General features: G+C 37.1%; 1 protein-coding gene across 1 annotated transcript in view; it reads left to right on the top strand.

The window, feature by feature from the left end:
- Positions 1-205: 205 nt before the first annotated feature.
- LOC117424440 (synaptic vesicle membrane protein VAT-1 homolog-like) overlaps positions 206-22,547 on the top strand; it is a 42,776-nt gene continuing 20,434 nt past the window's right edge. The window contains exons 1-7 of the mRNA XM_034040773.3: positions 206-580; positions 3,459-3,588; positions 5,661-5,876; positions 8,492-8,634; positions 11,592-11,695; positions 13,125-13,180; positions 13,619-13,813. Of these exons, the coding sequence (XP_033896664.2) occupies positions 366-580; positions 3,459-3,588; positions 5,661-5,876; positions 8,492-8,634; positions 11,592-11,695; positions 13,125-13,180; positions 13,619-13,813 (1,059 nt within the window). The 5' untranslated portion in view covers positions 206-365. The remainder of the gene's footprint in view (positions 581-3,458; positions 3,589-5,660; positions 5,877-8,491; positions 8,635-11,591; positions 11,696-13,124; positions 13,181-13,618; positions 13,814-22,547) is intronic.

Here is a 22,547-nt window from a genome sequence, read left to right as displayed (position 1 = left end):
AATGTATACACTTACCGGAACTAAAAACTGGAGCTTATTTGAAGATAAAAAAGTTAGTTTAAAAAAAAAAAGATAAATAAAAAGTGGCGTGATGTTTCGAAACGATAGAACTGATTGATGCAGATGGGTGTTGCCTAGTTGATGAGCAGGTTGACCTGCATTTATTTTTAACGGCACGTTTATTTTCAGTCTTACGGTAATCTGATGGCTAGAGTGAGGGGAGAGAAAAAATCAGTGCAGCCATTGCATACATACGTTCACAACTGTGCTGAACAGTCTACACGTTGAACGTGCGGAGGAGAAAACACAGGGGGAGAAATTCACCAGTTCTTCAGCGTCTTTACTGTCTGCCAAAGCCTACCGCTATGGCAAATGAAGGAGTGGAGAAAGCAGAGGAGACGGAACATATGATAGAAAAGGATGGAGGCAAGGATCAGGAAAGTGTGCTGACTGCAGGGGACACCAAGGAGATGCGTGCCGTGGTCCTGGCTGGGTTTGGGGGGCTCAACAAGCTCAGGGTAACCAAGAAGGTGATGCCGGAACCTCTGGAGGGGGAGGTCAAAATCCGAGTTAAAGCCTGGTAATGTTCACTCTCCAGTATTACAGTTGATACAGATAACCACAGCACCACAGGTTAACATACTGATGCACTGTCTGCAGTGCCACTTTCAAGTTTTGCAGTAACTTGTATTTACGGTAGTGAAGAATGTGATAAAGCAACTGTAACACACACATACCTGTCATGTAGTTTCGCCGTTTTCATTATATGGTATGCAATTTATACGTGCATTCAACAAATATAAATACAATAACTATATAGTGAAGTTAGTCATATGCTAATAGCAACTTTAATACAAAAATTATTATTATTATTATTATTATTATTATTATTATTATTATTATTATTATTATTATTATTATTATTATTATTATTAATAATAATAATAATAATAATAATAATAAGAACACTCTTTTTGGGGGCAGAATAATTTGACTAAAAGAATAATTTGCACACATATTTATATTCTCCATAGATACAGTATGCATTATTACACGTTTACTTTTTTTTGATGTGATTAAAAGTTCAAAAATATAGAAACCTCGAACAGAACCAGTATTTTTAAAATCTTTAAAAAATTATATGGGGAGCGACTTAGAAATAGAATTACCCTGACCCTGTTTGTTGCATTCTATTGTAGACGAGGCGTATTTATTTTATATGTGTGTGTGTGTGTGTGTGTGTGTGTGTGTGTGTGTGTGTGTGTGTGTGTGTGTGTGTGTGTGTGTGTGTTACTCAATTTGAATTCTGTCGGGAAATGGGCATGTACACTAAACAAATCTCATTGACAGTTCGACATATGATGTATTGACGCCACAAATCAATTTACTTCGAATAATACAATTTCGGGATTATTATGAAAAAAAACAAAACAAAACAAAAAAACGGCAAGGTTGTTGGATTATTATTATTATTATTATTATTATTATTATTATTATTATTATTATTATTATTACAATTGTTACAAGATTACACAAAAGAAAAAAAGGAATAGTATGCAGACTATTTCATATATGTAATATAGACATTTTCCAGCTACGCTAATTTGGGAACTTCCAGCATTTCCAGTATAAAAATATCATTAAACTACGAACATCTATCACATTCTTTTCCTAAGGGAGTGCAGTCTTGTTGGTAAATGCCATGTAGGGCACGTTATAGGGTTATGAGCCCAGATAGTTTTGTGAGAACAGCTAATAGATGCTTCCAAACATCTGTGCAGCAGTTGTTCAATAGTGAATGCTTCAGTCACATATGTTTGTTAATGGTAATTCACACTCCATTGAATAATACATTCGGCATGCTTTCTGTAATATGAAACACAGCTGTATTATACTGTGTTTAAATATTAAATATTGTTTTTATACTGTATCCTTGTATTGCCCTGTAACACCTGTAAGTCATCTTGGATAAAGGCATCTGCCGAATAAACTAATAATACTAAAGCTGCATCTCCCTGTTAGAAGTCAATTTTAGTCACAATAGGCAAGACAGCATATCTTACAGACACTAGTAAAGGGCTAATTGTCAGTACTATTGGTTGACTCAATAAAGAGATTTATGTTTCACAAGGTAGTTTTAAAAGCGCTGAGTCCAGACTTTGTTGCAGATTTCAACCAGAAACCTACCAGAAAGAAATAGAAGCATTAATCAGTGATGCACAGCCACATAGTCTTACAGAACAATTTAAACACAGATTTATCACAATAAATATATGACTTAAGTCTGATCGAAAGTGTTATGGCAGAAGTTTCTCGGTTCTTGTCCAGTTCATGTACATACCTGAGGCTTTGCTCTAAAAAGAACACTGATGTAACTATCACTATTATCTGCTGTATTATTGAATTGTGGTTTGTCACACTTGTACTTTGCTTGAACAAAAGTTATTGTATTTCTTGCTCTTATTGTATTACTTGTATTGTAACACTTGAAATGTATTTGCTTACGATTGTAAGTCGTCCTGGATAAGGGCGTCTGCTAAGAAATAAATAATAATAATAATAATAATAATAACACAGGTCTGAAAGAAGAGGGAGGCTGCACTTCCTTTACTGTCCAAAAGAGGGAGTTTCCGCAGCAGGTCCATCAAAGGAACAGCCATATATAGATCCATTATTCAATACGCTCTGACCCTGTGGTTGCCTTTAAATCCAGACCTAAAACTGATCTGTTTGATGTTTTTCTCACTTTCCGGTTTTAAATTCAGTGCTCTGGGATTCGGCATGAAAGCACTATATTGTATTCAGTTTCCAAGGTTGGTTTTTCCAGTTACTCCTGTCATCTGTTGTGTGGTTTCTGATTGTATTTTATATACCACCCACCAGTGGTGTAGCTAGGGGGGGTGGTTTTAGGGGTTTGAACCTTGTTAGCCAGTATTATTATCCATGATCAAATCTCCATCCATCCCCAAAACAAAATCCTGGCTACGCCACTGCCACTCACATAGAATTAAGGGAAATCATTGGATACTGCATATACAAAGGTCAAAAGAAATGTATAAAAGTGTTCTAGTCAGTTCAGTGGATTTCTGCAGAACTCAACTCTCACACAGTGGATCTAGTGGACATGACACATCACATGGCCATGTACAATTAAGATACGTGGCAGACTAAAGGATTTTCTCATTTTAACTTACATTCTCTATGAAACTATACAGAAGCCTCTACTATCCCAAAATATAATAATCTGTTTTGGTCATGGGCAGTATCACCAACAATACAGTATACAGCATCACAAAAAAATACTAGACATATTTACTACATTGTATAAACCCTAATGAGCAAATGTCAATAATGATAGCAATCCAGTTTGTGACTGCACTGATTTGACAAGAGCTCATCCTATACATGAGCTGATCTTTGATTTTGAGAGTGACTCTGATTTTGTTGTTTTCTTGTAGTGGCCTGAACTTTTTAGACTTGATGGTTCGACAAGGAAATATCGATAACCCACCAAAGACTCCCCTTGTTCCTGGATTTGAATGCTCTGGGATTGTTGAAGCTCTAGGAGAAAACACTAAAGGATTTGAGGTGTGTAAAAATCCATGCATGGAAGGATAAACGTTACAGTCAGGAAGTCTGAATCCCCTTGCAAGTGTTTAATTGCTGACAGTAAAAGGTGTGGGCATGTCTCCAGTTGGGTTTAGTTATCAGCAAATCAGTCATGAAATGTGTATGCAAGAATTGTCAAGTATTAAAATTAATATACACATTAGCAGTTATCTAGACATACAGTAGAGTATTCATCTTGAGCCCATTCATCCTGTGACATAAAAGTCATTCTTTAAATATTTAAACTAAAGTCATTTGCTAATGGGAAGGGTTTATCGTAGAAAATTCAACAAATACCTATGTCAAAATAGGACTTTATAAGCAATTAATAATCCAAGAAAATAACACCCGGGACCTAGCCATAGTGTTGTCTCTGGACTATGAGAGAAACCAATACAGACATTTGGCCAAATACCCCCCGGATAAGCTGTTTTGTCATTGCTTTCAGCTAATGTTGGCCCTTGTCCATCTCAATGGGTGCACAAGACGATACTAATGAAATAAATCTGTTTTTGTCCATGCTGAAAAAATCTGCAATTGTGCAAACAGAAAAAACAGCTGTGCCCATTGTCTCCTCCACTAAAAAAAACTCCAGAAAAGTCATGGTGCCCTTGTGTCAATATTAAAATGCCTTACACTCATATTTTACAGCTAGTTTGGACCTCTCCTGAGCAGAAATGCCCTCCTCTTTACACTTGAAAAGTAAATCAGACAAATGAAGTGCCATTCAGAAGCTTTCAATAATAGGCTATGGGGAGCAATCGTTAGCTAGCTGTTATGCTGGATTCATTGAGAGTCTTTTTCTGATAAAATTGTCATTGATGAGTAAGACACTTTATTAATGTTTCAGTACTGAGTATAGTGAGGGGCATTAATAATGCAACAGGAGGTGAGCTTCTGAACCAGATTGTTGTTAATTGCTGAAATACTGAGCTGATACTTCATACTAATAAGACAGTAGTCAGTTACAATTGTTTGTGATTTATTCATTTTAATTTAGGGATACATGGAAGTTTTCTTTGTTCTCTCTGAATATCACACGTCCATGAAGGACATTTAGCCATATCCCGAATTCATTATTTGTTAGTGCTACCCAAGGTTTTAAAATCATTGTCTTACTAGCTCTAATACTAGCACTGGTCCCCTTTAATTCCTAAGATCTTTTGGTTCTATGCTTTTTTTTTACCTCTATTTGGAATGTGCAGATGTCTCAGAAATAAAAAGGTAATCTATAATTTCAGACTTGCATTATAAGGGAGGAACAGTACTAAGCTTAATAAAGTTACTAAGAAATGCATTTCAAAGCATTGGTCTGCAGTCCTTCAATAATGGTAGCCTGCCCTGAGCTTGTGTTATTATACTAGCTGTTTAAAATTCTCTTAAGAGCCTTGAAATAAAGACTGAGCATACCATATATTTATTCATTATCACATTACCAGTTGTTGCTATAATTTGCGTAACTATGCAGTTATACTGAATGCTTGATCATGCAAAAACCATGAGAAATTAGACTGTGATGACAGCATTCCCAGATAATTTACATATATATGCCAACAATGAACCAGAAGAAATCATTTGTTAAAGAGCCCTTGTTTTAAAAGTATTTACAGACTATTTTTATACTGATCTCATTATACAGAAAATACTCCGCCCAAGGTGAAAAATCATGGTGACTACATATATAAAACACGCCAATCCACGAGTGCAGAAACATTCATACATAAGGATGTAAACATACATATTGTAACATAATAAACAGATACAACATCATATTTTGTAAATTCAGAGGGTATAAAATATTCTTTAACACAATTTTGTGTCACTGTCCCCTCACCAATTTTGACCAAAATTCAGTTCATGCCCTGAGAGATGTAGACAATAGTAGAACTGTTTAAATTATAGCAGCTTATCATCTTTAAATCAATGCTGTTTTTGAAAATGAAAGATTCTTGCAGTGAATCCTTGAAATGTAGACATGATGACAGTATTGTATATATACAGCATGCACAGTAAATTCCACGTGGATGTCTATTTTCTGTGTGTGGTTTCAGATCGGGGATCGGGTCATGGCCTTTGTGAATTACAATGCCTGGGCGGAAGTTGTGTGCACTCCCCTGGAGTTTGTCTATAAGATCCCAGATGACATGACTTTCCCAGAGGCCGCTGCCTTCTCTATGAACTTCGTTGCTGCCTACATGATGCTGTTTGAAGTTGCCAATCTGCGGGAAGGGATGTCTGTGTTGGTCCACTCAGCTGGAGGAGGGATGGTAAAGTGTTAATTAAAGTCTGAATTCGAAGTACGAGTCTTGAACATAGAAAAGCTATGGTAACATTGTAATAAAACAGCTTGCCAGCCTGTGGCAACACTTTATTTCAGTCCCCTTAATTACTCTTTAATTATACTGTAATAACACTGTAGTGACACGTGTACTGTTCTACTAAACTGCAGGGATTGGGCAAAAACTGCAACATCTATCACACACATTTCTGTAAATGGACTGTTCCTCAAACAACGGAATCATTACTTTGTTATGTATTCTGTAATGTGCCGTTTATCTGTAATATATAACTTTGACACAGACACTTCCTGTTGAGAAGTACTTTTTAGTATAAATGAATATATAAAAGCTGCAAGTTTCCACTCCCAAATGAATTAAGAGTTTGTAAACACTAAGTAATGCCCCCCAGAACAATTTAAATACCTTTAAGACTAATCATGTTGAAGCAGTGTCTTCTTTGCTCCCCATTGTGGCCTTACAACCTGTTAACTGCAACATGGCACAAATCTCAAAAGCTAAAGTCTAAGCCTCATTAAGTATCACAAGCCTTAGGTTCCAGGCATGTTTCATTCTAACTGACTTTTGTAAACCCCATGCAATAGTATACAGCTATTGAATTGTTCTAATCATGCTGGTAATTATTATATTTAGAACTGACTTGTACTGAGAAAGATAGTTATAGACTAGCAGCCAATACACTGAAATTAGCATTATAATGTACTGTACAGACTGAAGGGAGAAAGCTAAATGAATATCTATACATTTAGGTAAATTGCAGTGCTTGCTGTCATGAAATGAAAACAGGGAATGCTCTTGTAAGTAACTAGTGGCATCAGGATTGTTTCAGTACCACGACTGAGGAAGGGTATAGTGTGATGGTTTCTCTGTCTCTCTTTCTCCTCAGGCTCTCCTTGAAATATACAGTTGCTAAATATCAGTGGTTGCTGCTGCGTCCTGGTACCTAATCACTTCCTGTGCTGTAGACCAGTCTCACAATGGTTGTGCTACAATCAGACCATGTGATCCACAGCAGAGGAAGTTATGAAGTATTATATCAGACAGGAGGAGCAGTTTAAATTCATAGACTAGCGTTACATTTGAAAAATCAGCGTATTTCGAAATGAGGTCAACAATTATAAAGTGGTCTCAGCGGATGTGATTTGAAATTACAGAAATGTAAGCGATGCTCCAGATTTATTAAACCTGCTATCACCACCCACTTGATTCTTAATGAAAGTTACATGCATTATTTTTACACTGTTAATACAGTTGATTTTATTCAATGGCTTTGGCCTGATATGTTCAAGGACAACTACAATACAGTAAACTAATTTTTTACAAGTCTCATTGTTGAATTCCAGAATACTTAAGTGTGTCCATGAAAACTAGATTGTCACCCACAAATTGAACCACTAAGAAAATAACTGTTTATATATACAATAAAAAATTGATGTATATAATACATAAATTGATACTTATGGTCTCATACCATCTGGTATGATACCTACAATTCAAAAAGCAAACTAAAATAATAACTAAAAAGGACATTTATAAAATACAGACCCAAAACAATCAGATTTATCTCAGTTGCAAGCATTCGGTATGAAAAAAAAAAACAAAATGAACAAAAAACTGCCTCCAGTGATCTTATTCTATAGAAAAAGGTGCACACAATCCTATATATTTTTTACCGTAAGAATTTATACATTTTGATTTAGGTTTACCATTTACCATTCACTGTTTTAGCAAAAAATGGTAAATCACGGCAGCTAATGTACAATGATTGTTCATATAAGCCTCACCCCTGTGCTCTGAAATATTCAGTGTTCTGAGGAGGTTTGGCTTTAATAATTCAAGGGAACTAGCAGTATAATTACTCTTCAGGGAATTTCCTTGAACCATTTCAAGTCAGTAATTTATAAACCTGCTGGTTTCTCAAATTCTGCATGATGATTGAGCCAATTATTAGATGTCTTCTAGTTTTGTCCTGCCTGATCTGTACAACCTGATACCGTCTAGTTAAGTGTTGAGGATATGGGACGCGTTGACTGGGTGGGATTGCATGGAAATTACCAACCATGCAAGATCTCAACCACAGTGGGCAGCCTTAGAACACAACTGGGAACTGTTGCAGCATGTTTTGAATCATGAATAAATTATTATATGAATATACAGTGTGTGTATATAGGCAGAGGCCTGTCACTATATATATTAACAGCCACACAAGGTAAATTGGGGATTGAGCCAGGATGGGAATCAGCTGGAACTAATTTAATTAGGGACACCTGCCGGTAATTAGACAGGCAGGTATATAAACTAGGTCCGAATGTTTGGTTTGGCTGTATGAAGGCTAAGGTCTGGAGGAAGTCTGTGTTAATGTCACCGATCTGTGGTCCAGATTTTACACAAGAAGACAGTGTGAACGGTCCCGAAGCGAGCAAAACAAAACCTGGTTTGCCACTATATATATATATATATATATATATATATATATATATATATGTATGTATTGTATTTATATTTAATGTAATGTCCACTGGGGATTAGGTTAAGTAAAGCAAACAGTAACGTATCCCCCCCATGTCTGCTGGTTTGTTTTCCAGGGTCAAGCCGTCGCTCAGCTCTGCTCCACTGTTCCCAATGTCACAGTCTTTGGAACAGCCTCACCCTTCAAGCATGAAGCCATCAAGGATTCCGTCACTCATCTCTTTGACAGAAACGTTGATTATGTCCAAGAAGTTAAAAAGTAAGAAAGCGTTCATGTTGTCCCAATGTTTTAATACAGTACAACATATGCAGTGCTTTAAGAGTAGCTTTACGTGTATTTTCAATCAAATCTAATATAGTTTTCATGTTTCCCTTCTTTATGTTTGGAGTCATTCTGAGTGCCTCTGGGTTATTTTGCTCCAATATTGAGGAATTCATTTCTTTTCTCTGTCTGTCTTCATCTGGCTCTGAGCTTATTTGAGATTTCCTGACTTCATCATTCCATTCAAGTCACGTGACTGGAATAACTTACTGCTTCATACAAACTGGGAACTGACAACAACACAAAGTAAAGTTTTTTAACATATGGATATTTATTAGGTTTAGGTTTCATCTGACAGAATTTGCTTAAAATACAAAACATCAAAATATCCCTTGCAGCGAGGTACAATTGTTGCTTCCCTTACCATATTAAAGCCTGTACAAATACAGTGGTATTGCAGATAGAAGCCATCTGGTGCAACATTCACTTCTGTACTAAAGGCAATGTGTTTTTACAGTTTTCAGAAAATGAACTGCATTCTCTCCTCAACCTGCAGATCCGATGCACTGGGGAATACGTTGTATTACATTTGGAATTATTAATCAAATAAAACTGCACATTGCCTATAAAACAACTGCAGTCACAATGCAGCATAATTACAGCTGCATTTCATTTTTTCTTCCATATGGTAAAGGTTGAAGTGGAAAAAGGGAATTTTCCTTAAAGGGATTAATAGTTCTTTCATCTCCCTTCCCTGCATTCCAGACGGGATCATGTCTAAAGTAAAATGAAATTGGCATCAACTCAATCCTGGTACAGTGGGGCCAGTACGGCTCAAGACTGCCATACAGTTTGGCAGAATTGGCAGACATTGCATAAAGACTCGCTCGGGGTTGCTTTATCATAAAAAAACTTCATTCTAAACGGAGGTAAAATGCTGTTACTTATGTTCTTCAGGGTTTGTACACAATAATTATGAACTCCTATGGTATGTAGTCCCTCACGTTCATTTGTTATGCAAATGCAATTGATGTCGGGGCCTGTATTTTGGATTACAAGTCAGTTTCAGTCATGATGTAGAAGACATGGGTTCTGAGGTGATACGAGACATCACAAATTACAGATGTAAAAGTGATGACTCCATTGTCAATTCTGGAGAATTGCTGTGGTTGGCTGAGGTGAACATATCCACCCTCTACAATGAATGAATTGGATAGAGTACATTTTGAGGAATGTTCATGCATCCCCCCCAGATCAATTTAACACCTTGCGTCAAATCAGTGCCGCCAGGCTGCACATGGTTGACAGTGTTGTGTTTATATTCCTTTGTATCTCAATAGGTAAACATGTACATATGCTGACAAACATGATTATGAGTGTGGCAAAGTGGTTGATTGTGTACAGGTGCAGGAGTGATGTAGTGAGTAATTAACAGACAGAGAGGTTTGTAATCCAGTTGGAAATGGTTTATTTTATATCTAGGTCTGGTGACCAAATAATAATCCCCGGCAATACACAACAATGTGTAGTGCACAGAGTAAATAATAACAGGGTTGCAGTCCCAAACAATAAACGCAAATATCCGTCCCACAATATACGAACATGGTCACCAGTCCGGCGCGTGCAGTAGTGCTCGCTGTTCTGGGTTTGGTGCTGGCCCTTGGCGACAGCTCCGGAACGTGTTAGCCGTCAAATAATAACAAACAAGAACAGTTATAGACAAACAAACAAACACTCACGATACTTTCTATCACTGGTTCTCTCACGGGTCCTTTCAGGTTCAATCTTACAAACCAAAGCGAAGGAACAGATTAAGTCTCTCCGTCCCCTTTTATGCCGTCACACATGACCCCTTGGTAAACGAGTGCAGCCTCCCCTCCAATCCGTGACTGCCACATCGTTTCCCTTCTGGGTCGATGAGTTAATGCACCGGAGTTCCGCCCCCTTTCTAGCTGGCCGACTTCCCTTAAACCCTGGGAAAGAACTGTTGAGCCAGTCCATCCAAGGTACTTTGTTCTCGCTGCTTAGCGCCCTCACAGGTCGGGAGGGAGATTTACTACCAATAATCATTGTATTTCTGTCACAGTGAGGCACACCAGAAAAACTTCAGCAGTTTCACAATTGTTAGGGAAATAATATAGTTCATTATAGCAATTTCAAGCACCTTCATGTAAGGCGTACAATCAACTCAGGAAGGCAAAGCTAATTTATACATTCACTTTTAATGAGATACCAGATCAAAGCAGCTCAGTAACAGAGTCCCATTGTATGGGAGATAATTAACCTGCAACACATGTACAGTACCAGCTGATATCTACCACAAGACCAGGCACATGGGGTCCCCAAGTGACTTACCTGGTAAAGGCACGTCTGGTCTGCAGGGTGAGTCGTAAAGTAAGGGGAGCACAGGTCTGCATCCTGGCTGTGCTTCCTGGCTGTGTAAAGTTGCAAACTGGCTTTTGTCGTTTATTTTAATGTGCAATATTTAAAGTATACTTGTCATAGATAAATTACTGGCAGGACTGTTACACTACCTTGCAGATGCTTCTATTGTAATTGCTTGAGACAAGGCACCCCATTTGACAATATGGTATACTAAACAAACTAACAACCTACCTATATCTGTGCTTTATTATTATTATTATTATTATTATTATTATTATTATCATTTGTTTATTTAGCAGACGCCTTTACCCAAGGCGACTTACAGAGACTAGGGTGTGTGAACTATGCATCAGCTGCAAAGTCACTTAAAATTACGTCTCACCCGAAAGACGGAGCACAAGGAGGTTAAGTGACTTGCTCAGGGTCCACACAGCCTCCTATAATTCTGTTATGTTTGAGTGCATTCATTGACATACAGGTATTAGGAAGCTGTTTTAGAGAGATTCTTTTTTAGGATAGGAGTAGACAATAGAACAGTGATTGTAACCGTGATTGTGTATGTCTTTCAGAATATCCCCAGAAGGAGTAGATATCGTCCTGGATTGTTTATGTGGAGAGAACACAGGCAAAGGTCTTGGTCTTCTTAAACCATTGGGAACTTACATCTTGTATGGTATGTATCAAGATCCTGAAGCAAACAGACCAACCAAACTGTCTCATAAAATCCAACAAGACTGCATCTTGACACTTAAGAATACAATAAACCATTAACATACCCTTTTTTAATGTGTTAAAGGCATAGTATCAAATTCCATTTCCTCCCTTTATTAGCTGCAGTACCATTTCTACTGCCCCCCTTATCATTGTGCAGGTGAACTTTTCAGTTCAATACATGTGGCACAGAGTAGCTAATGGGCTATAGAGTACCTCCCATGTTAGTTTCAATGATATGAACAGTGGACAGAGGGTCCTTTCCGGGTAATTTGTAATAGGAAAGTGGAAGGACAACGTTTGCAAGAAACCACCACTGGAAAGCCTAACTAGCAGGTCATGACAGATCGATAGACAGTGGGCCATAGTTGCCCAACTAACAGAAACCTTCAACACTAGACAAGACTCCCCTGTTTCCAAACCTTGAACAATGCATCAGGATTTCCGTGATCCACTGTTAGCCAGTCATTGTACAAGGGAGAAGGCACAGGTCTTTTTCAACTAGAAATAAATTGGCCTTTCTGGTCTGCAGTAAATAGATGCCATTGTCTGATTTGAGTAGAGGAAAATAAATTAGCTTAGGTCAACTCAGTCAGGATATTGTCAGCTCTGTCAGTTATTCAGTTTTTGCCAATTTTCTGCCACTACTGAAAGCTGTAATCACTAACTGCATTTGCAGACTTCATACATCGTGGGATTGCCTCATGTTGAAATGAGGTAATCAAAGGAGCTTTCATATTCACGTTATGTTGTTGTAGTGATTTAAAAAAAACAACAAAAAAAAGACAGAGAAAAGTCACGTCACTGGAATAGCCATTAATGTCAAGCTTGTGTTATTAATAAGCCTTGTATTAATACATACAGTACATTAATTAATCATCTTAATAATGTACTTTTGACTTTTGAGTTGTGGGGAAACTCTGATATAGTCTGTACGCTTGCCTTGGTTGAGTTTCATTGGCACTGCATTATATGTTGTGAAACTGTGTGATAAGCTTTATTTAACATGAGACTTGCAACAGGATTATAAGAGATAAGGAAGTGTTTATCCCTTGAATTTGACACCTTTTGACCCATGGAACAATGTTAATTGTACCAAACTGGCACTGACCTACCACCTCCAGACATTCCACGCTTGGGAAGCGCATCGACGGAATGGTGACATCAAAATTCTAGAAAAAGAACATTCCATATTGGGTGCCAAAAGTCATTGTAAACATAGCCTTTGTAGACAGTTTATCTGACACCTTGATCAGGTAGGAGGATGTTTTATCTCCCCCTCACTCCTTTGCTTATGACCTTCTTGTCCATGGTCATAACTGCCAATAAACTTGCCATTTAATTGATTTAAAAATGAATCTACACAATACACTTGTATCTCCCTATTGTAGGTTCATCAAACATGGTTACTGGGGAAACAAAAAGCTTTTTCAGTTTGGCTAAATCTGTGAGTATTACTGAATGCCTAATATCTATAATCATGTGTGTACCACATATATGTGTTTTTTTTTAATAACCATATTATACTGTACATGGATTGTAAAGGTCTTGTCATATATATATATATATATATATATATATATATATATATATATATATATATATATATAAGCAAAGCAATGCGCCTCAAATTAAAATATTGTGCTACAAAATTATAACAGGCCATTTTGGTTAGATTAAATGTGACACGTACCACAGGAATAACTAGGTTTGTTTCAATTATAGATGACATTGTATATGTATGTCTGGTTGTTGATACTGTTCAATAAAGTCTATAAAAAATAAATAAATAATGCAAGCCTTGGCACATATGCCAAATGAAAGCCTTTTCTCAGTTTGCATTAATGAAGATGTGCTTTGTTTTCGTTGTGCTAATTTCTTGCAGTGGTGGCAGGTGGAGAAGGTGAACCCTATAAAACTCTATGATGAGAATAAAGTGATTGCTGGATTTTCACTGCTAAACCTTCTTTTCAAACAAGGCAGAAGCAGCCTGGTAAAGATAGTGGTGGACAAACTAATTTCCCTCTACAACGCAAGGAAGATCAAACCACTGGTAGATTCATTATGGGCCCTGGAGGAGGTAATATGACTGTTTCTGTACGCTGGTACTGAAGACTATCAGATAAGAAAATGCTGGCTTGGTTTGTTACTGTGCTGAATAAATTTTATTAAATAAAAAATAAATTAGTAATGTATGCATGCATGTACCAGAATACGAAATATGCTGGTGGATTGAGGTTGATTCACAGGTACATTATTAATGTTAGATTACAGTGTCAGTTAGATTGTAACTAAGGTTTTAAGTACCCTTTTAGTACAGAAATTTTAAATGTCCTGTCTTTGTCCTGAACTGTAAATTGTTTTGTCATTGGTGTTTTGGGACTTGTCTTGTAAGGGTTTATTTAACTGAATCAAGGACAGGTGACCTCAGATTTGTTAGCTATGATTGAAACAGGTATACTTTTTTTTTTGTTTGGTTGCAGGGTATCTTCTATAGAAGAAGTAAAACAAGCAGCATCATTGTGTTGCAAAAACAAAAGCACATCGTTTACTTTAGGCTGCTTTGCTTACTATTAACAGCTCACAACATTAAGGGGAAAATACAGACACTGAAGTTGTGGTGCGATAAATCATTAACAACTCGGCAATACAATTTTACACATTAATAGGAGACAGGTTGAATGTATAACGCATCTGCTGCTATGCTGGCACTATCATTTGATTGCAGTGTCCTATAAAAAAAAGCAGACAGTATATTCTTGAAATAAAACAACAGTGTAATTACATTTCACTTACCTAAAATCCCTAGTTATCCTGAGATCTGGAATGTTATGCTTTAAAGTTTGTGCTTTTTTCCCTCCGGATTTTGATTCCAGTATTTCAATATATTCTGTGTTGCCATGGAAACAGAACGCTATATTAGAGAAAAACCTGGAAATAATAATGTACATATGTAGGTGCGTGCAAAAATGTTTATTCTTAAAATATACATGTTCCTACGTCAATTAGTGTTAATTAGTGTCATCTTTTTCTGTTATTCAGTTATAACAGAATGGCTGACTATAGAGAACAATGAGAAAGCAGTGTGTGGTTGTTGTTGTTTAAATGTTTTGCTGTGATACTGACACTATGTAGCACTTTAATGTATTTTTACAGGCTTGCAGGCTCAGAGCGGTAGCCTTTTAGAATCCTTTTTTATACCGGTTGGCTGATTGTATCTGTGTACTGTGTATCTGTGTAGTTGATATAGTGCGTAACCATGTGGATGATAATAGTGATAACATTTTTTTGGGGGGGTGTGTATGTCGGGGGGGGGGGGGGGTGGTTGGGTTTATGTACTGGTAATCGGTGTGCTTGCTACTGGCAGGACATCCTTGTTTTGTTGATGTATTGAAAATGAGATGCTGGTTATGGAAAAATGGATACTGATAAATACTTTCCTGTACAAAGTACATAAAGCAGTAATATCAAGTAATTGATTATTTTAAAAATGTAAGCATCTGTGCTGAGCTGTCAGGGACGTTCCTGTTGACTAAACAGCACGTATTGTTGTATAAATTGGCTGTGCCTCAGGTATATTATGTAATGTATGAAAGATGCATTCCTCAGTTGCAAGACAGATGGGAAAGCACATCTCTGTCAGACATTGCTGCAGTGATGATCGGACAGTATGTGCCCAATAGCAGGTGTTTTCATATGCAAGACTGGACAAATTACTGGTGTTTAATGAGGAACAGTTTAAAGGTGGGAACTCTATGAGGTATTCTGGAGAACAGACTTTTCTGCAGATTTCATGAATGTAGCTAATGTTTTTGGCATTGCATTTACTCTATTGGAAAACAAGTGGGTGTTTTTATTGGAGAGATAAAGGCTGCACTGATCCTGTTGTCTCGCACATGCTGGGTTCAGTAAGGTGTAAGTGTGTGTGAGCAGGTTTGTTTGCTCAAGGACGCTTGCAGTGTGGTTAACCATGGTTATGACATTGCTTTACCTTGCTTCCTGTTAGTGCTTGCTGGTGCTTTGTCATTCGTTCACTATGCTTTTACTATACTTTGCTATGCTTTTATCAAGGTATACCACAGGCAACTTTTAAAAGTGTAAGGGTCACCTAATAATACCAATAATAATACTAATACTGCTACTACTGTACTACTACTACTACTACTACTAATACTAATACTACTTATACTAATATTAATAATAATACATGTATAATTATGCTATAATTCCTTTCAGTGCACCAACTCAAGTGATTTCTCAAAGTCATCAAAAAATTAGGATGTACATTATTTTTTTTTTAATATTTGGAAATGTGTTGATTAATTTCTGTAGTTATGTTTCATTTTTGTATAACATTTGTGTGTTGCTCAAAATGTTTTTCATTGTTTCAGTAGTTTCTTGAATATGAATGTATTTTTTCTTCCTCATAATTCTGAAATCTGGGGGTATTTTTGATCTGCTGATTCTGATTCACCTGTTCTGAGGTGAAGTTGGTGAAGGTGTTTGTGTTTATAAATCAATCAATCTTTTTTTTATATAGCGCCTTTCATAGTGAACCACCATCACAAAGCGCTAAACTGCAGGTACACTCAGGCTTATTGTACAGGGGCAGCTGAAGGCTCCTTTACTTTATACAGATGTAATGTTTACCGCTAGTTTTTAATAGCAAAGTCTTCATTAAGTGTTTTTTTTATTTAATGGAATCCTGCCGTTGTTTTGGATTATAAATGAGGCTGTGATTAAACATACGTGCATTTTAATAAGGACCCCCCTCCACTCTTTGAATAAATCCCATTTTAGCAATTCATCGCAGCTCCCTGGAACTCACTACATGTTGTTGTTGTGTTCTAAATTGTCCCTACTATGATTCAGGATAATGCACCAATTATTATGAGGGCTTGTGTGCTTTTTTCATAAAACTGAGCATTAAACAAGGAACATTCTTGTATTGTGTGCATTGTTCAGCAATTATCTTTCCTAACATAAACAAAATCCCTGTTCCTCAGTGTCAGCATGCTATAGGAACTAATTGGGATTAGTCAGTTATAAAATAGGCAAGGTTGTGCCACTAAATCGGAATGCAAACGGAAAGGAGACTATACTCCTAACAAAGTTTTCCACTGAACTGTTGATCTTATCCAGCTTTTACAAGGGGCAACCAGGAGATCAAGGACCACTATGTAACACATCTTTAGGAATAACAAACATCCCAGAACATGACTAATGATCCACCTACTGTACAGTAAAGTTCTTAAAGGACAATAGAACTGTCAATTTAATATTAAATATAATTTAGACTGGGGTATTAAACAGTGACCACAGTAAAGTGGAGCTTCGAAGTAAATAGCTCAGTGGATGGTTGCCGAACCATCCTTATTTTCTCCACTGTTGCTCTGTTGTGAAAAGGCAGAATGACCCTCTGTTATTTATACCTTTATTTATTTTACTATTCCCAATGGTAACCGTTCCCCAGTAATGAAACAGCAGAGTCATCCGATGGTTACAGCTGCATTGTCCAACAATCCCTTTCAGCACTCAAGTTTACAGTAACTCCTTGGTGCCCTTTTTTCAATTTAGTTTTATTAGGTCTTATCATTGTATTAATAAAGTAAAATGAAATGCAAACTATATAAAAATATACTGAAATAAAATAATTAACAAATAAGGAAGTAAAATGCATTATACAAATGCAGGCCGTGGGTAGGGTATACAGTATGTAGTGTATTACTCTGGAAACACGACAACACATTAAAGTCAAGGGATGTATATTTCATTCATATGTAAATGTATATGCCCCCACCACAATTTTAAAACAGTTTTATGACAGATGGAACAGCATTTTAAAATAGTTTAAATTTCTGTAATTTAGCCATAGCTGTGGTGACACACGCTCCCCCTTTTACTTTTAACTTGCTTGCCTTTTGCTTGCCCCTAATAGGCATGCTCAATTTCAGCAATAAATGAGTGCTTACTGCCTCATTTTTATTTTATTTTTGTATGGGAAAAAGGCAACATTAAAGTAACAGGACATTCAAATGTAACTAATACAAATTTGATGCTCAATGTGTGCATGCAAAATAAAATCATCACTAGTAACCTTGGTTGAAATCAGTGGAAATTAAGATGTGGTTCTGTCTTGGCAGTCCTCAATACCAGACTAAAAGGTTATTGGCCTGAGATTACAAAGCGGAAAGAGCAGTTATCTTCAAAATGAAAGATAGTCATCAGCATCCAGGACTGATAAAATGAATGCCAGGTCGAGCTGTCAGGGTTAGTGAGCCTTGATGCCTTTTAAATGTGAATGAAGTGTCATCCAATAATTCTCATTTGTTGAGTTCTGCAAGAAGCTATGTCTATATACTGTATTTTCTCACTGTGAGCAAATTGCTACTAGTACAGTAAATATATGGGCTGGACATTATTCAGGAGATCATCAGGATTGCTTTTCATTTACCAGTAATAATAGCAATATAATAATAATTACAAATCTGTGTTTTAAATCTGGTTTTATAATTTGGAGTTACCCAGGTCCTATATGTTGCTCTAAGTAGAAACATTTTTTTTTGCCAGGGATTATAAGCAAATGCCATTCTTAACACAACTACTGGAGAGAGTGTATACCATCCTATACCCTCCCTTTAACAAAATCCATCCACATCCCACCATTTATTTTTCTCAAAATGACATGGATATTTCTATGTTGCCTCTATGTTCATTATTCATATTCGGTTCCAAATGGCAGCATTGCATCGCTGCATGTCTGCAGGTAGATTTCCACATCAGAGACTCCCAGCATGCATTGCTAGGATCAGACCCTGCACATTTGCCTTCAAGGGCAATAAAGATAAATGGGGTAGATTGTAAGTATAGGCGCAGTGCAAATAATTGTGTATGCAAAATTCTAATTGCATTGCAGCCAAGCAATTATTTTGCACTGCACCATATATATGCTTAAGAGCAATGCAAATTATTCAACACGCACAAATAATGATCCGCAATTATGGTAATGAGGGTCTCAATGAGCTCATCGGTCTATCTAGCGACGACACTTGTACAGTTAGGAATACAGAGAGCAGTAGTCGCTGTATGACATTTGTGGAGCACGAAAATACAAATAAAAAAAATGTCAGAGCAAGGGCAGCAAAGTCCTCTTGGCGCATAGAAAGGAAAATAAAAGTTTTCTTAGAAGGAGCTGAGAGTCATTACAGTTGAGGTCACTCAGCATGTAACTGAGTTGTTTGGAAAAGCCTCAGCCAACATCAGTTATGCTAGTATCCTTAGGACATTATATATATTGGCCTGACCTTTTTACCATGACATCTAGAAATTTGCGTAGTACTCTGGAAAAGGTGGATTGGGCTATCCCTCCATACATTCCAACTGTGGTCTGAAAGGAATCAGAGGCTAAGTAGTGCAGAGAACACAGCACTTTCACATGTGCAGGGATAGCGGTCCCTAGATTTACGCTGGGGTCTAGCTCATCCCTCAATTCAGCTATTAGGTCTAGGATGACCTGCCTAGTGAGATGATAACGCTTTAGCACCGCATCCTCCGGCATCCCAAACAAAGTGACCCTGGGATTGTATATGCAGGGTCTTCTTCGTCTTGCCCTTCTCCGAATGTGTTCCTGCCTCTCCTCAACAAGAGCCAAGAGTCGTCGCATCAGGAAGTGTACCACAACAGCCATCCTGAAGCCAGTGACAGGTCTCTGCAGTTGTGTGCTTTTATATCGCTCTTAGCTGCTCACTTCTACAATAGTTTGCACCTTTGTAAGAGGAGTTTTTGGAGGGTCAGCAGTTGTCAAGTGCAAGGCAAAATCCTTTTAATGTTCACATTATAATGTTTGTGACCACTTAGTATCCAGATCCCGCCCAATTCCATGCCCTTTTCTTCATTTGAATGCATTTCAATATAATTGTAATGGATTAATGATGGCAAAGTGCAAATTTGATAGTGGGTGCAGAACGCCAGGTCAACAAAATTCTTTACATACGCATAGCGGCCAGTAAAATCAGACTTTATGGCGGCTAAACACGATTCACGGTATCATTATGGGGGTTTTGCACCCGCAAATCACTTTGCATGTATCCTTACATCTACCCCAAAGTGTTATCTGTCACAGATCCGAGAGGCTAAAATATTTGTTTCCAATTTCCTTTTAAGTCTTATATATATATATATTTATATACATTTTTTATATTCTTTTCCTGAGGGTTAGGAAATGGTTCATGATTAGTAGCAAACAGCCTCTGTGACCAGCATCCCCTGCTGGGGAGAAAAGACAGGCATCACTAGCAGTGTGAGCCCAGTAAGACTCAGCATGTAAATGATGCTACGATCCTACTAAAAACAGGCAGGCACTTCTGGGCATAACAACAATCTTGCAGGGACTCAGACCTACAGATATGTGATTCTTCTAGAAAACTGCCTTACTGCATGCATTTAAAACCATGGGGAGGCAGTAGTTCTATATCAATGTCAGGTAACATTTTGATTCTGTCTTTATTAATGGCACCTCTACTTTTCTTAAGATTCATGGAATTCGGATTACAATGTTTAAAATATGGAGGAGACATAAAAAACAAAACGCTCCATTCTTTGCTTGTGTTTTTCACAAAATCCGCTTTAGGCTTTAATACATTATAGTGTTGATATCTTGAAAGACTAGTCAATGGACCTGATGTGAAGAATGGTGCCTCTGCATTGACAATAGGTTCAATAAAAATGACTTCTGCCAAGAGATACTGTCCTATTATTAGAACACTGTTATTTCATTGCACTCCAGAATTAGCTTTACTTCCCATTAGTCTCCTGCAATATGAAGCCGGAGATTTGACGTATCTTTCCCTGTGAAGCCTAGCTTCGCGGTGTTACCGTGGAAACATGGCATCCGGACTGATAAATATGCTGCAGTGAGGTCACCCTTTTGAATGGCAGATTGAAAATATAATAACTGTCAGATTTGCCTTTTATTAATTAATGACTAAACAGTGAACTGAATATATTTTGATTAGCATTGACCTTTGTAGATAACAAATCAGAACCAAGCTGAACTCTTGTCATATTATAAAGGTTGTTAAATGACATGATTATCATAGACGGCTTACTGCATTTAATAAGTCATTGTCAGACAGCATTATTGCTTTTGGTTGACTTTAAAATGATCTATAACCTGTAATCACTACTAAGAGAATCTTGTTACATTTCTTCAAATATCAATCTTCTATTGATGGTGCGTCCTCGTGCCAAACCACCCAAGGCGTAATGTTATCCCTGCACAACACACGCCCTGTCGTGCAATATTTTCCTTTAATGAATTTTGGGCTAACTCAACGGTTTTAATTTGATATAATTGTGCTTTTTGTGTCCATTTAAGTAGCCATGAGAAAGCATGACAGTCCATTAAGTGGCTGCGGTGTTTGTGGCAGTATTGATAGTATTGAAAGGGCTCATCCATCAAGTCCAGATTAATTTTACTTCCCTTGCTCACTTAAGAAGAAAAACAGTAATGACCAACATGGCTATAGTAAAGTAATTGATTGTTGTAGTGGCAGAAAGTTATGGTGTTGATGTATATCATTCACTCATATCGCGGATTGATTTAAATGGCTTTTATACATTGAGGGAAACTAGCTCTATTTCACAGATACATTTTATTTAAAGGTTCTGGTGCTGCAGCATGTACAGTAATATAGCGCTTGGAGATTGTACAGCTGCCTTGTGTGTTGGCTAATGTTTGTGATCATTTACACAGCAGGTTGAGTTCAAAGTGATGGCTCAAGACACATGCTTTTTCCCACCACCAGATTGCTTGGCAACCTTTTTTTAATCACTCTTTGGACTGCTGAACCTGCCTAATGAGCTCATTTAATCAGAAACACACAGTGTAGGAGCTCACATTGTCATGTCTTGAATGTGAATCTGTAATAGTCTTTCATCATGTAGAGAATAATAACTCAGTCTTATCCATTATTCTTTGAACACATGAAAAGTCTGCAATATTAATAGTTTTTTAATATACCCGTACAGTTTAAGATATTTTAAAAGCCTGACCTTGGTTTTGCAAGTTTACTCACACAATTTATTTGTTACTTAAATATGTTGGTCCCTGGTTTGCATTTCTTTGGGGTTTTGTTACAATGATCAACAGATGTTTTTGCCTGCAGTTTGTGTACATAATTCCAAAGAACTGCGAGTGTGGCAGCCTTCATTTAGATATATACAGTATTTCCAGACAACAATGTGATAATAAAGAAGCAAACCTTTGCAATGATTTCCAGTGAAAAGTACACTCCAAACCATTTGAGATAATAAGCAGATTCGGTGAACAGTTCTACCAGAATATAAAGCAATTGTGTATTTCATTCCTGGTGGGACAGGTTCTCTCAGCTGAACTCAAGAGTAATGCTGCTCAGAGGAATTGACTGAGACATACAGACTCTAGCTCAGCAAAGAAAGTGGGTCTTAGCCTACAGCTTTATCGGTTCTTTGAGCCTGCAAATAAGTGTTAATTATTCTGTGGTCTGTTTGGAGCTGAATTCCTGGCAGATCACCATGGTACTTTGATTTAGAAATGCATTGTTTTTTTGACCTTGCCACACATTGAAATGTCCTGGACAGATTATAATAGAAGTCAATGGGGACAAGCTCCTCCAATAAACACACAAATGAATACATTTAAAAAAAAAAGTCATTCAGTCTTGAATTTAATCTTTTCTATTTCTGGTTACGCCACCTAATATTATATGAATAATTTTAAATACCAGATCAAGTTGAATTTCATGGCTTTCAGATTAACATTTTAATTTAAGCAT

This window comes from Acipenser ruthenus, chromosome 19 (genome assembly GCF_902713425.1).
Source record: "Acipenser ruthenus chromosome 19, fAciRut3.2 maternal haplotype, whole genome shotgun sequence".
In the NCBI taxonomy this organism is placed as follows: Eukaryota; Metazoa; Chordata; class Actinopteri; order Acipenseriformes; family Acipenseridae; genus Acipenser; species Acipenser ruthenus.
This window is presented reverse-complemented; position numbering and strand designations above follow the sequence as displayed.